The 14,340-nt window shown below is 38.9% G+C and overlaps 1 protein-coding gene across 4 annotated transcripts in view; it reads left to right on the top strand.

Annotated features, from left to right (window-relative positions):
* TRMT9B (tRNA methyltransferase 9B (putative)) overlaps positions 1 to 14,340 on the top strand; it is an 82,996-nt gene that overhangs the window by 48,344 nt on the left and 20,312 nt on the right. Inside the window, exons 2-3 of one of the 4 annotated variants that reach the window (XM_061993443.1) lie at positions 4,538 to 4,683; positions 7,436 to 7,600. The exons of 1 other annotated variant lie outside the window; for it this stretch is intronic. Coding sequence is in view for 1 of the 3 variants with exons in the window: in XM_061993442.1 (XP_061849426.1) it covers positions 12,656 to 12,684 (29 nt within the window). In the remaining 2 variants the exon portion in view is untranslated. Of the gene's footprint in view, positions 1 to 4,537; positions 4,684 to 7,435; positions 7,601 to 12,641; positions 12,685 to 12,918; positions 12,955 to 14,340 lie in introns of those variants that run through there. 2 more of the 4 variants (XM_061993442.1, XM_061993444.1) reach the window with 2 other exon arrangements.

The raw sequence follows: 14,340 nt of genomic DNA, 5'->3' as shown, positions 1-14,340 counted from the left end.
TGATTAAATGACTTCGAACAATAATGACCAAAGAATGTCATGTTTCCCCATGTTTCTGTTCTTCAGAGAAAAATTAGTTGGTCATATTTTTTTCCTTTCCAATAAAAGACTAGGCTAATCTTGCCTCATCCACAGAAGTGACACCAAATACTGTTCTTTAAGTTAGTCACCAGCATCCTTCTTATAGTCAGGGAAAATAACCTCCTCTGTCTAGCCCTTATGGTTGTTATATATTCTTTTTTGACGTGGTCCTTCCTAAGAAGTTTATATATACCACTTCCTCTTCCTTCTTGACTGGAGGCCTATGTAAATTTTTCTTACAGAGCAGGTCCAGCTCTCGTGGATCTCAGAAGAGCTGTATTTTAGCTTATCTCAAAGTTCTGAAAGGATTTTTGTTGATCTGTGGGACAAATCAGGCAGAGGTAGAAAAGAGAAACTTCATGCATTATTGTAAATGACTTATGAACCCCAGGTTTTCATGGCATGTTAAAAATTCATATGAACATTAGATTTAAAATTTAAGTATCTGAACTAGGTGAAGCACTTTTTCAGACTTGTCATCAGGCAGATATATAGCACTATACAAAGCAAGGGAGACTTGGGACTTATATCCAGATCATCAGAGGTATTATGTAGCCAAGTCTCATTAACAAAGAGTCTAAATTTGGTCCCTGGATAAACACCTTGGTCTCTCTCTTTAATCATCCAAAGAGAATATGTCAGTAATATAGGTTCACTCTTAAACAGCCTGCTTTTGCTTAACTTAAGCTAAGGTTTGGATTGGCAGTCATTAACAACTCAGCTACAAAGTGCTACTGAATGTTACTGGTAATAGTGAAATCTGCCCCTGCATTTGTTCTTTGCTCTCTTTCTGCTTTTGGAAGAAGTATGAAATAGTGATCTTGCCCTTAATTGTCTCTTTTAGTGAAATCACAGCTTTGTTGGGATTATATTCCTCCTACTCAACCGTAGGCATCTGAACATTGTGTGCTCCAATTTAGTTTGTTGAATTAGACTTTTAGCAGGTAGTGTGAGGCATCTCTGGAAGACAAGTCATTCCACCTTTGTTAGAGTGAGGCAAACTGTTTGGTGGAGCTCTCTGTCTCTCTCTCTCTGCTATCTAGATGAGAGTCTGGTCTGTTAGGTAGGTAACTACACCTGGTCAAACAGGTAGCTTTAGGTACCAAGTTAAGCTCCATTCATCATTTAAAACTTTTACCAGGATGTTAAGCAAATATATTTTGATGTGTGCTCATGGGATTTAATTTACTAAAATCACTTACCTGAAATTCCTGGAATTAGAAGACTAATAAACTGAAATGTTTCAATGTTGCCAACAGGAACAGTTCTTTAAACATTAGGCTTGAGAATTTGTGTGGGCTGGAGAAAAAAAATGAAAGGGTTATATTGTCTTTATTGTATTTACATTTGAAATTCTAGGGAGAGAGTCTTCTAATATAGAGCTTTTGTCATTTTGAAAGAACTGAGGTAAAGGAAAATGAAAATATTTACAAATAAAACCTTCTTACATAAAGGAAAGAAAACAATAACTGGTGTAAGTGTAATGTAAATGTTTATATTTCAAATGTTCTCTGCCAGACTTTGTACAAATATCAAATAGTTAAAGATACTTAAACTAATTGTTTACCTGACTCCAGATGGTAAAGAGTTGCTCCTTGTTGTAGAAGTGAGCATAATCATCACAAATATGTGCATAAGTAAAAAGGAATGCACCCAGTTCTGTAATATAATTTTATAGATCATGCCTTGCCCTTGGCTGCATGCTGTTTTGAGGCATCTCCTGCTAAGAAGGTGCTGCTTGTGTAAGAAGCTGCAGGTAAGTGGAAGTATGCATCTTATTTCTGAGAGAGGTTGCTATGGTTGTCACAGGAATGGCAGTTCTCCTCTTAGCTGATGATATTGTGCTTTTTTTTTTGATGTCTTCTCCATGAAACCTGGTTATCTCTGACAGAAAGCTCAGCTAGGCATGAGTACTTACACTTACAGTGTTGATTAGAAGGATCTCTGCATGAGTGAAAATCATGTCCTAGTGGCAGCCTTGGAATGAGAATGCAAAGTCTGGTCTCTGGAGATCAAGGATCTGCTATCAGGATAATGGTCACTAAGAGTGGAGAGTGTTGCATGAGAAACATGCCTGCCACTGTCCAAGTAGTTTGTGTTTCAGACCAATAATTTTTCTCTGAGAAAAGCAAATTCCTTTAAAACTTACCATCATTCCTACTCAGAGTAGACAAACAGGTAGCTACTGCTGAAATACCATTTTCTCTGCAAAGCCCTGAAAATCCTCAGAAGTAAAACAGAAATCAACCCAAACTTTTGGAGATGTGACGCTGTTTCCTCTTCCCTGTGTACAGTCACCTCAAATATATATGCTGCCTCCATTGGGACCAGCCAGCCAGCCAGTCATTTTTTATCTAAGCCTGTACATTGCAGAATATACAATTTGCATCCCACCTTAGGATGATCCTTCAATCTCAACAGCTGTATGTCCAGAATGCATACCAGCACGAGTTCTGGAAGGATTTGTTCACACGATCTTGCTCCACAAGAGAACCATTTTCTCACAACACTCCTCAGTAAGGTCATCCATGTTCGTGGCATAGTTTTAGAGACTGCAGTGTATGCTTGAAATGTGTGACACACCATATCTTCCTGCCATAGTACTGGATAGTGGGCCTTTTGGGATGGAATATCCACTTACCTCCAGTCTCAGATATGATGCTGGGCTGAAATAGCAGAACTAAATAGACAAGACAGAATCATGGGTTTGCGGACTGATGTTATACCCCTCATACTACTCATACACTTGAAAATTGATTCAGCTGCTTACATGATGAGTATAAGTTGAGAGTCTGTTTAGAACAGAAAAATACAGTGAAATTAACAAGTGAGACACATGCACAAAGCAAAACCATTTCATTTGCAAAAATACCAAATAGAAACTGGGCAAAATATCATGACTCTTGGAGAAGAGTACTGAAAATTGCTGATGAATATTTATTTCTATTATTATAATATGGGATACATATGAATATGGTGTAAAGCAAACTGTGAAGTAATACAAGTGAACTACTAATGCTGCAATAAAGATGGCTAAACCCCAAGAAATTACATTCTTCCACAAATATGTGAAGTTAATCTGTGTGCAGTATACCAAAGAAAGCAAGTCAAATTTCAAGATGGGCATTTATTAAAGCATCACAAGAATGTCAACAGGAACTTCACATTGGTAGTATGTGCAAATTTAGGGACAGAGCCTGGTCTTGTGATTCTTACTCTGAATCAGCCAAAAAGAACACAATGTTTTTGAAAGGTTAGGACACGTAACTCCAGTTATCCCTGTGTTTTGCCACTCTGAACTCCAGCTGAATAGGTCTGAGTAGATCTCATATTGACTAGAGGAATCTTAGATATTAATTCAAATGAAAGTACTAGGGCTCAGTTCAGTGGTCTAGGGATAGACTTCAATGCCAATTGTGATGACCTAGGGAATCCTGTCAGGCCTTCACAAAATGCTGCAGAAGGACACAGGTCTTGTACAGTTCCCACACTGTATTTTCCAGTCTTGTGGGGATATTTCAGGTGCACTGGACCCTCTCTGTAGCCGTCTAAACTGCAATATCTTTAATCTGTGAGGAAATACTTGAAACTTAGGCTATATAACTAAAACTATCTTCAAACAGGTGGCTCAACATCATTAATTTTTCTGATTTAGGGACAATTATGTATGTTGTCCAAGTGTAAGTGCAGAGAGGTGTTAGGCTCTAAAATTCTACGCTGGGGATGCAGAATGAGTGCACAGCTGTGTGACAAGTGTGATTGGTAGTGGTTAAACAGGTAGAAGCAAAATGACTTGCTGTGTAAGCATACCCAGAGAATATAAAGACTGCATTGCAGGATGAAGATAGTAATGAGATGACCGTAAGGATCGTGAATGATGTGTGATCATAATGCTGTACAAGCAGAAATGCATTTTCTATCTTTAGAAAATAGAAAAGTAGAGCGGGAGTATTGTTCTTGCCACAGTGTTCTTTTAGGCATATATCAATAGCTTTAATTCACCTTCCTTTCCTCTTCTTGATTTTCAACTAACTTATTGCTTTCCATGAGTACAGCAGCTTTCAGAGCTTGTAATCTCTTTTTCAAGGCCATTAACAATTGCTTCAGTGGCATATGTTGGATCTGAAAAAAAAGATCTGTTTTATGGTATGTCTTACATGCTTTTGTTTGTGAGGAGTGAGCATGTCTGAACTGAAGCCATATCAGAAGCACAGCACTGTGGCCTGTTTGGTTCATCTTTTTGAATGTAGTATAGCATGCCTCAGTCTCAGACTTCTGTGGCTCTCTGGTACAGATAATACATTTCCCTGCAGGTCCTTGTTGCAATTCCAGTCAAAACATGGAAATACTAAACTGAAGTCTAACAGTGCTCAAGAAAAATATTGTACACATATTTTTGATTTAAAGATTTTGAGTGGACTACATTTTAGCCATATGTTCCTGCTCCTCGTGTCAGGTGCTTTTTCTGCCAGTGATCACTCTCTCGAGGCCTGAACGTGAGATCAACAGAGAAACGTATGAACTTCTTCTCCTCACCAGTGGACACTGAGTGTAACAACAGTTTGCTTCCAAAGGAGAAATCTGAAAGTACTCAGAAAGTGGGTAAGTCTAAAATGATCGACCATTTCAAAGTCTATTAAAGTTCTGTTATGCATTGTATCAATATTGAGATCTCACTTCAGAGACACACTTTTCTTGTGTAAGTAAACTAAAGAATATGCATTTTCAAGATGAGAAATAAAATTGAGAAAGATGGTTTGTTCTAAAAAGAGAGAAAAAAATGCTGCCATCAAGTAAACTTCTGGTAAAGACCCCTCTGGTAATAAGAGGCAACACCCTTCAAAATGCAGTTAGTTCCATCATTCTCTTTCCCAGTACTAAACCCACCACTCAAAAAAGCTATTGCCGTCAGGATAGCAACTCAGTACTTATTGCCTCTGCCACTGCAGTGAGTCTCCCTGTTCAGCATGGGTCTTTATAGGGGGAAAGACTGTAAAGATAGGTGTTGCCTGGAGAAATTTCTAAATGAGATTCTTTCCTGCCTAAACATCAAGTACCCTGAAACTGCACAGGCCCAGAATAGCAACTTAGCAGCTTTTCAGGGTTTTCCCCAAGATTTTTCTCCTTCCTGAATAGTATATTGAAAAGTTTCAGATCTGGAAAGAGAGTAAGATTCCCAGGACCTAATAATTGACTTAATTACTACTCAGGTCACAGCCTAGGGATGCTTTTGTATGCCTGCACACCTGCTGTTCAACCTGTATACAGGCTGTTCTTCTACCCTCCAAAGCCAATTTTTGGAGGCTTTCTGAATCATACCTTTATCATAGCATTGGCTGGAGACCCTCTTTTGTCAACAACATATTATTTAAAGTTAGATATGACCTTTGAGAAAGATCTTTTAGTTGTGCTTTCCAGAATGTCACGTCACGTCACGTCACGTCACGTCACGTCACGTCACGTCACACCACTGTTCTCCAACACTCACTTCCATTTCCACTTGCATTCCTGGATCTGGTTTTCCTCTTGCTGATAGGAGAGGTACATGGATGGAGATTTGCCATCCCATTCCCCTGTTGGGGGACTCATATCAGTAACAGGAGTTTTTCCTAGATCTTAAGAAGCTCTTACTGAAGTTAATAGTTATGGGGATGAGAAAAAAAGCACATTTTTGTCTGAGTCTCTCATGCCAGATAGAGAGGACTCTGCAACTCTTCAACATGTGCTCTTTGTTTGAATTTATTCTTGATAAGGTTCTTTTATTTTTTTTTTTTTTTTTGTTCATTTTTCCCCCAAATATATTTTGATTAAACTAAATTAAACTTACAAAGAAGGGAGATAAAATCAGATTGATATTTGCAATGAAGCATAAGACAATTCACTTGGTTACTTTAACTTAAAAATGGGCAAATATAAAGGAACATAAAAAAAGTCCTGGAATATAAGAGATCTATGAGCCATCTCTGAGAACCATTTTCAAAAAACCCTCCCTTTCATCAAACCCTTTTTTCAATACAAAGGAGCAGAAGAAACACTTTCAGCATTTTACTCAACTGGATTGAGTATGCAGGAGGAATACTGTGGGAGTAACTTTAGAAATATTAAGAACTCAAATCCAGACTCCTTGATGTTAACAGCTTTTCTTGCTAAGACAGACTTTTTTTGTCTGCTAGGGATAAAAATCCACACCATACACATCTGCAGCTAACATGAGGCTCTTTTCCCAGCTCTGATGCAGTTTGGACAGGAGGTTCTAACAGGAATGCATTGCATAAGTTTTCTGCTCCTTGATGATCAGAAAGAGTTAAAGTAGCCTAACCTCCCACTGCCTCTCCCCCTTCCCCCAAAATGAATTGATGGATAAGAAAACAGAGCCAAATTCATTGAGTCAAGATAAGCACTTTGGTTTATTTGATCCTGATAGTTATAGGATCTGAGTTTGTGTGGGAAGACAAGGAGCTTTGGGGACTAAGGAGATGGAGGACTCTACAGCTCCAGGAATATGGTTTCTGCTGGGAGCTCAGGGCAGCAGAAGACTGACATATTCCCACTACTTCTGGTAGAGAGTTCAGCAGAGGAAGACAGTGTTTAAGGCCCAGCATATTCTGAACTCAAGTGCCATCTGAAGAAAGAAAAAGGTGATAAAGACGTGCATGGTCTTCTTGTAATGAATCTTGATCCACTGTGAATATCAGAAGTGGAAATGCCATCATGTACTGTAAACTGTGTAGGTGCATGTGGCTACTTCCAGCGTGACATACGCACTGCATTTCAGTGCTGCATGATCCATTGCATGGAGGGACTGATGAGATGCTTACTTTTTATATTCTTTCTGTCTTGTACACCAGATATTGGTTTTAAGCTACATTAAAAAACATTTGTTGATGTTTCTATTTTTACAGTGTTTTGGTTTTGCTCAATGTACTAAAATCATGTGAAAACTGAGCCACATACAGCTATTTCCAAGCTTTGTGTGTCATGATCTGCACAGTATGTGTGTCTTTCAAGCTAACTCAGGCATCAGAAGATCCAGCTGCATTTTTTTTGAATTCTAACTAGGTTTGTAATGCACCTGGAAAATATCTGCCCTTTCACAAACACAATTTCACTTCTGCCAATATAAGCTCTAAGAGTACTAATGCAGATCAAGTAGTTTATTGTTGGTATGAGCAACAGCATAAGTAACCCGTTATTTGAATTGAAAATTAATAATGAGTAACTGCAATTGTGTGATTTAAGACTCTCTAAACAAAGCAGAAGGCAATAAAGAAATCCAAGAAAAATGTTCCTGAAACAACAAAAGAAAAGAAAATTACAACTGAGTTGCTTTTCCTTCTTTTGCTATGACATTAAGGTGGGAGAGCAACTACAGAAGATCCTCCCATAAAGGACTGGAAAACCTATAAAACCTGATGAGAACAAAGAAACCCTGAATCTTTGGAGCTTTAAGAGTTGAATCTGAATGAAGTATACTATCTCCAATTTCCCACATCTCCTGGCATAGCTGTTCCAAAGACTGGTAAGACCCCACTAATTTTGCCAGCATATGTAGACTGACCTTTTCTCTGAACAATATGCACCACTGTTCTAATCTGTTTGAAGTAGTTTCTAAATTGAATGCCTAAAGCAGTCTGGGACAGGGATCACTGTCTAGAAAGTTAAGTTGAGCTCTAGCTTTGTCATGGACTTCACTTGTGTTTTGGGACAAATAACTTGATCTTCTGTGACACAGTGATTGTTAATAACTTAATGGATGAAACAAAGTTTATTCTTTCCAAAGAGAAGTAGGTGCATTAGAGGCCTTCAGCTTTCTTGACCCAGGAAAGAACAAGGATCCGTATTTATTGTACAAGTGCACTATTCTCTCTCTTTTTGCCTTCTTTTACCTTTACTTGTCTCTAAAGCTGAATTTCAGTTCATACTGGAGACATTCAGTGAAGTGCATTTTTATTATATGCTTCAATTCAGATCAAAATGTCAAAACACTATAGGAAAGTAATCTTTATTCTTAGCCACAAGAGGAAATGCATATACTTGAGAAGCCTGTCCTTGTAAGACAAATAAATGCAACTCTTCTTCCCTGCATGCCAAATAGAGTCTTATGGCTTCAGGATGCTGGGATGCAGCTCAGGGTCTTACAAGATGTCACCCTAGCATCTACAGTGCTTGGATGGCAGCTGCCTGACCAGAAAAAACCCAACAACTACTTCTGCTACTGAAAACTGACATTACAAAACAAGGGAGAGGAAGACTCATACCAAAATAAAACTCAGCAAAGCAAATGTATCAGAAAAATGCGTTCTCAAGCTGTTTACTAAGGACAAGAGTCTTGTTTCTCTTCCAAAATTTTGACTTAGATAACTTTTAATTGATTTAAGTCGAAGCTAAAATACATATGAAGTACAACTTACCAGTGTTCAGGTTTTACCCATTCTTACTTAGCAAAACTTTCAGCTGATATTGTTGATATATTTTATCCATCTGTGGATTTGAACTTTGGAATTGTAATTCCTGGAGAATATTCGTGGGTCAACTTGAGTAAAATGTAGATTAACTAAAGATAGCAGAACTGACATCTTAAGGAGCTCTGCCTTTTTATGTGGATTTCTTGGATTTACTACTGCATTTACTACTAATAATAATTTAAATAATCAGCAGCACTGTAGCAGTTGTATCTCACTCTAGTCTCTGATAGTGAAACAAAAAATGAATTTCTCTGTCTTGTGGTCAGTTCTACTTGCTTTATATCTTGCACAACTATACTGAAATCACAAAGACTTATGCTAATGAGGTGAACATGAGTTGTCCTGTAAAGCTTGATTATAATATGTATTAAATAATAGTGCTTAGCACTTATACAACTTAATGCCTTATAATCTTCAAAGCACTTTACAAACCTTAACTAGTTAATCCTCATAGCAGCTCAGCATGGTAGATTGTGAAGGCCACACATTAAAAATCTCCCTCAATATGAGTTTGCCTGCATGCTAAGCCTATGTGAAAAATATTTCTATGCAGTTGTATCCCTGACATCATGAATGATTCATTTTACTTCACTGTAACATGTCTTACTTTCAATAAGTTAATTCTGCTTTCTTATCCCATTCAAAGTAACTCTACTAAACTTTGCAGCATGGTTCAGCACACAGTCTTATCACAATTTGGAGGACATTTTTTATTATTAAAACTCCTGGACCAAATAAGAAGCAGAGAATCTCATTTTTATTTAAGAAATTGAGTTTTAAGTGCCAATGATGTCAAGGAAAGTGTATGGCAAAGGGTCAGAAAGTCTCAAAAGACTAAAGCACTCAGAAGAGTAACTACCATTTTTAGCCACTTATTTTGAAAATATGAGTTTTGTGATATTGAGTTTAACTGGAGAACAAAATATTCTTATACTCAATGTCACTTCATTTAGGAAATAGTGTGTTTTTGTAGCTCAAATTTTCTTCGAATCTTTGTGTTCCGGGAAAAAAGCAAAAAAAGAAAAGCTATTGCTTTAGCCAGTTTCAGGTCTAAAATTTTCTGTGAAGTGGAAATAGTGCTTTTAGTCCACTGTAATCTTACTAGTTTACTGATAATGTCGCAAACACCACTGGTTCTGGTTTTTTGTTAGTTCTGCTGGAATACTTTTTAAAACAACATCAAAGTTTGCAAGTAACATTACATAATTCTATGTAAAGACCAAATTTATAGACTAAAGATGTAAAGTATTAGCTCATGATTACATCTCGAACACCTCTACAGAGAATAAGCCTCTGGAAAGTGTTTGTTCTTTGTAATCCCTATCATAAAGGAAAAATGATGGCTTTGACTGGTGAGGCCTTCTTCCAAGACAAGGAGATAGAAAGTACAATTTTTATCACAAATTAAGAAAAAAATAATCAAATCATTATCATAAAAAAAGAAAAATGTCTACTGAGACAATGCAACATTATTTATAAAAGCAATATGATCCTCTCCAAGACATCAGGCAACTTAATGTCTTCCCTTTGCTTTTGTCTACAACTGTCTTCTCTGTAAAGCTTGTAAGTTGAGAGCTGATGCTTTGTAAGAAAGAAGCTCTGTGATATCATGAAGACTGACCTCAATTCCTTATTTCCTTTCTGCTTCAACTTGGTAACTTTTGTTGTTTTCTTGTTTTTCACTCTCTTTCTTCCTGTCTTTGATTTCCTTCCTTCTCATTTTTTAAAATCACCTTTAGAGAAAAGTCACATATAACTTGATTTCCTTCCTTCTCATTTTTTAAAATCACCTTTAGAGAAAAGTCACATATAACCTTTGAAGGAATAATTAGCACCTCTGTGATCCTATGGTAAAAAACCTTTAAGTGATTCACTACTGAAGTGGTTATCTGAGGATAAGAGTTTCAGACAGACCAGTTGAAGAGGAATTTTCAAGTGAGGTGATAAGGGATGAGCAGAAAAGAAACCCTAGAAAGTAAAGGAATAAATGAATGGAGACACAGTAGGAGACATAATTAGCCAGTCTCACATGCTTGCCACTGCACAGTTTCAAATGTTTAAAATGAAGCCTGGTGTTCTGCAGATAAGCTTATAATTAAGAACAGGGTTGCAATGCACATGCACAAGAGGTCTGAATTAAGGTTTCATGGCTTTCCCAACCTTTGTTCACTTAATTTAGTGACATAAATGCTTTATAATACAGAAAAAAAAAAATGTTGAGATCTTTTAATTGTTTAGGGAGGAGAAGTTGTTAGGGGCTGCAATTTATTATGTAATTGTAGATGCAATTACATTTTTCAAAGAAAAAAGTGTTTTATTTTCTTTCTGCCTGAATTTACATACCACACTGAGACCTTAATATCTGTGTTTTTCTTTTTCCTAAAGTGCATTAAACTACATGGCCAACATCTATTTAAAATACATCAAAAGCAGATAGATCACCAGAGAATCTATAGGGTCAGTAGATAATCGTAGTTTTAAAGAGTGTCCAGAAAAGATAAGGTCTTATGGAGGAGGCTGTGTGAATTCACCGCAGGGGAGTTTTAAGAGAATCTACAATATAATCTTTCCCTAAGAAGGCTGAATTTGAGGCAGTTGTTTTAAACTGGAGAGGTTTTAAAACAAGTCAATGATTGTGTCAACAAATAATATGGACTGGGTGGTATTGAAACTTGAGGAAATTTTAGGTAACTCTAGCTACAAAGTTACTGCAGGTGCTGGGATGTTGTGTAGCCTTTTGCTGAAAGCAGCTTGGTATCTGAAGACAGAAGGAGGAAAATACCATGGCATCTTGCAAAAGAATATATCTGAGAGTATCTAATGGCAGACCCTAATTTGTCTGCACTATTACAGAATTAAATCCACAGGCATACATGGAAGTATGAAATAACAGGGACAAGTCAACACAACATGCGTAAACGACTGTCATCCTACAGATCAGTCAAAGCTCTTTGAAGGAGTTAAGAAGCTAAATTATGATTTAGCCAATTGATAGTGAAGACCAAGAGCTTCATTGCTGATCCATAACTGATATATTTAGTAAGATATTAGGTCCATCTGTCTGCAGTGTACCTGTGTCATTATTGGTTGATGTTTCTTTTAGTTCAGGCGGGATTGTCAAGGTAAAAAGAATGCATGTTCCTGAGTCATTTTGGCAGTTTTGAAAATCCCATCATTTCGTAGTCACGTTCTCACTGTTTCCCTGTAATCCTGCCTCCAGGTGCCTTCAAAGCTCTTTTGGGCAAAAAACTACATATAAATAGTTCAGTACCTCCAGGACTTTGTGTGGTACTGTGCTGATTTCCCTGACTGTTACACTGGCTCATATTGTTTCATCACATTCGTCTTTATCTATAATCTTTTATACATAATTTATAAGGTCTTGGGACAGGACTGTCTCTTTAGCTCCTGTTTATAGTGCCAATAGTATTGAGGTCCTGACGCAAAGCTGAGGCTCTGTGTACTTGCCTAATAAAGACCTATAAATATGAAAGTATATATAAAGTATAAATATGAAAGTACAAAAACAATCTGCCATTTTCAGACTGGTTAAATAGGAATCGGTACTGGAGTAAGGGGGAAAAGAAATTCACCTTCAACACTCTGGGGATGGGGGAAGCCTTGCAGGCAGGACACAGCCACAAAGGTTACCGTTGAGCTTAACCTTTAAATGAGCAAGGGCTAATCCTCCTTTGGCCGCAGCAGAGGCAGCACGGCTCCCATCGACCTCGCTGTAGAGGAGCTCGGGGACCCTGCTATTTCCCCCCCGCCCCCCACACCCCCCTCCCCCGCCGCTCCCCTCCCCACCCCTTGAACGGAGCATCCCACCACCATCATCTCCATCAGCACCACCCTCCTCGTTTCCTCGCAGAGGGCGCCCAAGGGATGAGACGAAACCGCAAGGAGAAGAGTTAACGGGGGAATTGAGAACCCGATCGTTTTCCCCTTCGCCTCCTCCTCCTCTTCCTTTCTGGATCGAGAGATCGGGAGCCGGTGGACGGGGGTGGCCCTGGGCGGGGAGGCGCGGGGAGGGCTTCACCCTCCCCGTGCCTCCCCGCCGGGGGCCACCCCCGCGGTCCGGCGCGGCCAAGCACCGCCTCCGCGGCGGGATGCAGCCGCCACCGCCCCGCGGGTGCAGGTAAGGAGCGGGGCGGGGGGGAACACGGCTACAAGGGACTGGGAAGATGCTGCACGCTGTCGTCCATGTGTGCCTCCCTCCATCCCAGCACCTTTCGCCCCGGGCTGGCCTTGAGAGCAAAAAAACCACCCCAAACCCAAACCACCCAAAAATAAGCACCGGCGAGGACTGGCGGCAGTACATATTTGGAAACTGAGATGATCCTCTTCAAAACGCTGCCGAGCCGGGAGTTGCCCCTGGAGCGCAACCCCAGGAGGGAAGGATTTCGAGGTTTTAACTATTTTTTAATCCACCCACCCATACAACCCCCTCCCCATTTTATTGAAATGGAGCCGTGTCTTGGAACAGACCTAGGCGCTAGCAGGGATACTGGCTCTGAATTTGGCATAGCAGTTGGGGAGGGCAGTTTTTAAGAGATGTGGGGGGAATTTGCAACACAAATAAGTTTCTCTGTGGTCACCTCGTTGATTAAAAATGAAGTACGTGCTGTGCGTTCGCAAACAGTCTTAAGCAATGTTCTAGAGCAATCCTAAACTGTAATAGTCAATAATTTTGCCTTTCCTAGATAATTCAAAATAGCTATGTAGTATTGCCTTTGTAAATCCACATAGAGCCCTCAGTGTTGCAGAGTGTTCACTGCTTAATGACTGTTTGTAAAGGGATTTTCATTCCCACTGAATGTCAGTGGGAGCAGCCAGAGCTCAGGGAGTCAGGTCACCAGCTTCTTTTCTTTTGCAAAGAGAGAAGGAGCAGAATTACTTCAGCAGTACTGCTGTGTTGATGTAGTGCACAGGATGACATTCCCCACTGATATAGTTGTTCAGGTGGAGCATGCTTCTGGAGTTTATGATTCTGAGTGTGAAACTCAAGAAACAGATAAGAAAAACATGCAACAGTCTTTCAATGAGCAATAGAAAAGGACCTCTTGGGTCTTTTTAGTGCCCCATAATGGACCCTGGGGAGCTGAGTTTCGTTTTTGTAATTTGTATTCAGTCTAGTGTATCCAACATCTTTATTTCCATTATATAAGCTATTTATAGGGCATGTCTTTCAACCAGAGCATTTTTGTATACCGATTTCCTTCTCACATTGTATGTTTGTAATGAATTGCACTCTGAGATGTTTCAGTGGAGCTCGTATTGCTTAACTTACAGAAATGTGTATTTTGGATGACTTAGATACACGTAGGTAACTGTGGCTATGCATTTTAATATTGCCTCTGGTAAGGAGATCTTCAAAGACATAAAACATTTTCAGACATATATATAATGCTAAACTGAATTTGGTGGGAAGAAAAAAATGTAAGTAGCTCTTCATCATTTTCTGCATTTTCTAAAGTAAACCAATCATAAATCTGCACTGAAGCTATAAAGCAAATACAGAGTTAGAAATCAGCTTGACATCACGGGATAAACACTTCCCCTGCAAACACTCAGATTTGCAAGTATTCTGCAGTCCCTTCTGAAGGGATGAATCAGAATATGGGACAGTACAAACAACATAAGACTGTTGTGAAAACAGCAATGTCCTAATTCCTGCCTATAGTTATTATTAACAGGATACCTGGGGTCAGTAAGATGATTTACAATGCATAAAGTGAAGGAAAATCTCTTTGCAATACAAGACCTACATGGTCAAGTTTATGAGTAATAATAG

This window comes from Colius striatus, chromosome 3 (genome assembly GCF_028858725.1).
Source record: "Colius striatus isolate bColStr4 chromosome 3, bColStr4.1.hap1, whole genome shotgun sequence".
NCBI classification, from domain to species: domain Eukaryota; kingdom Metazoa; phylum Chordata; class Aves; order Coliiformes; family Coliidae; genus Colius; species Colius striatus.
This window is presented reverse-complemented; position numbering and strand designations above follow the sequence as displayed.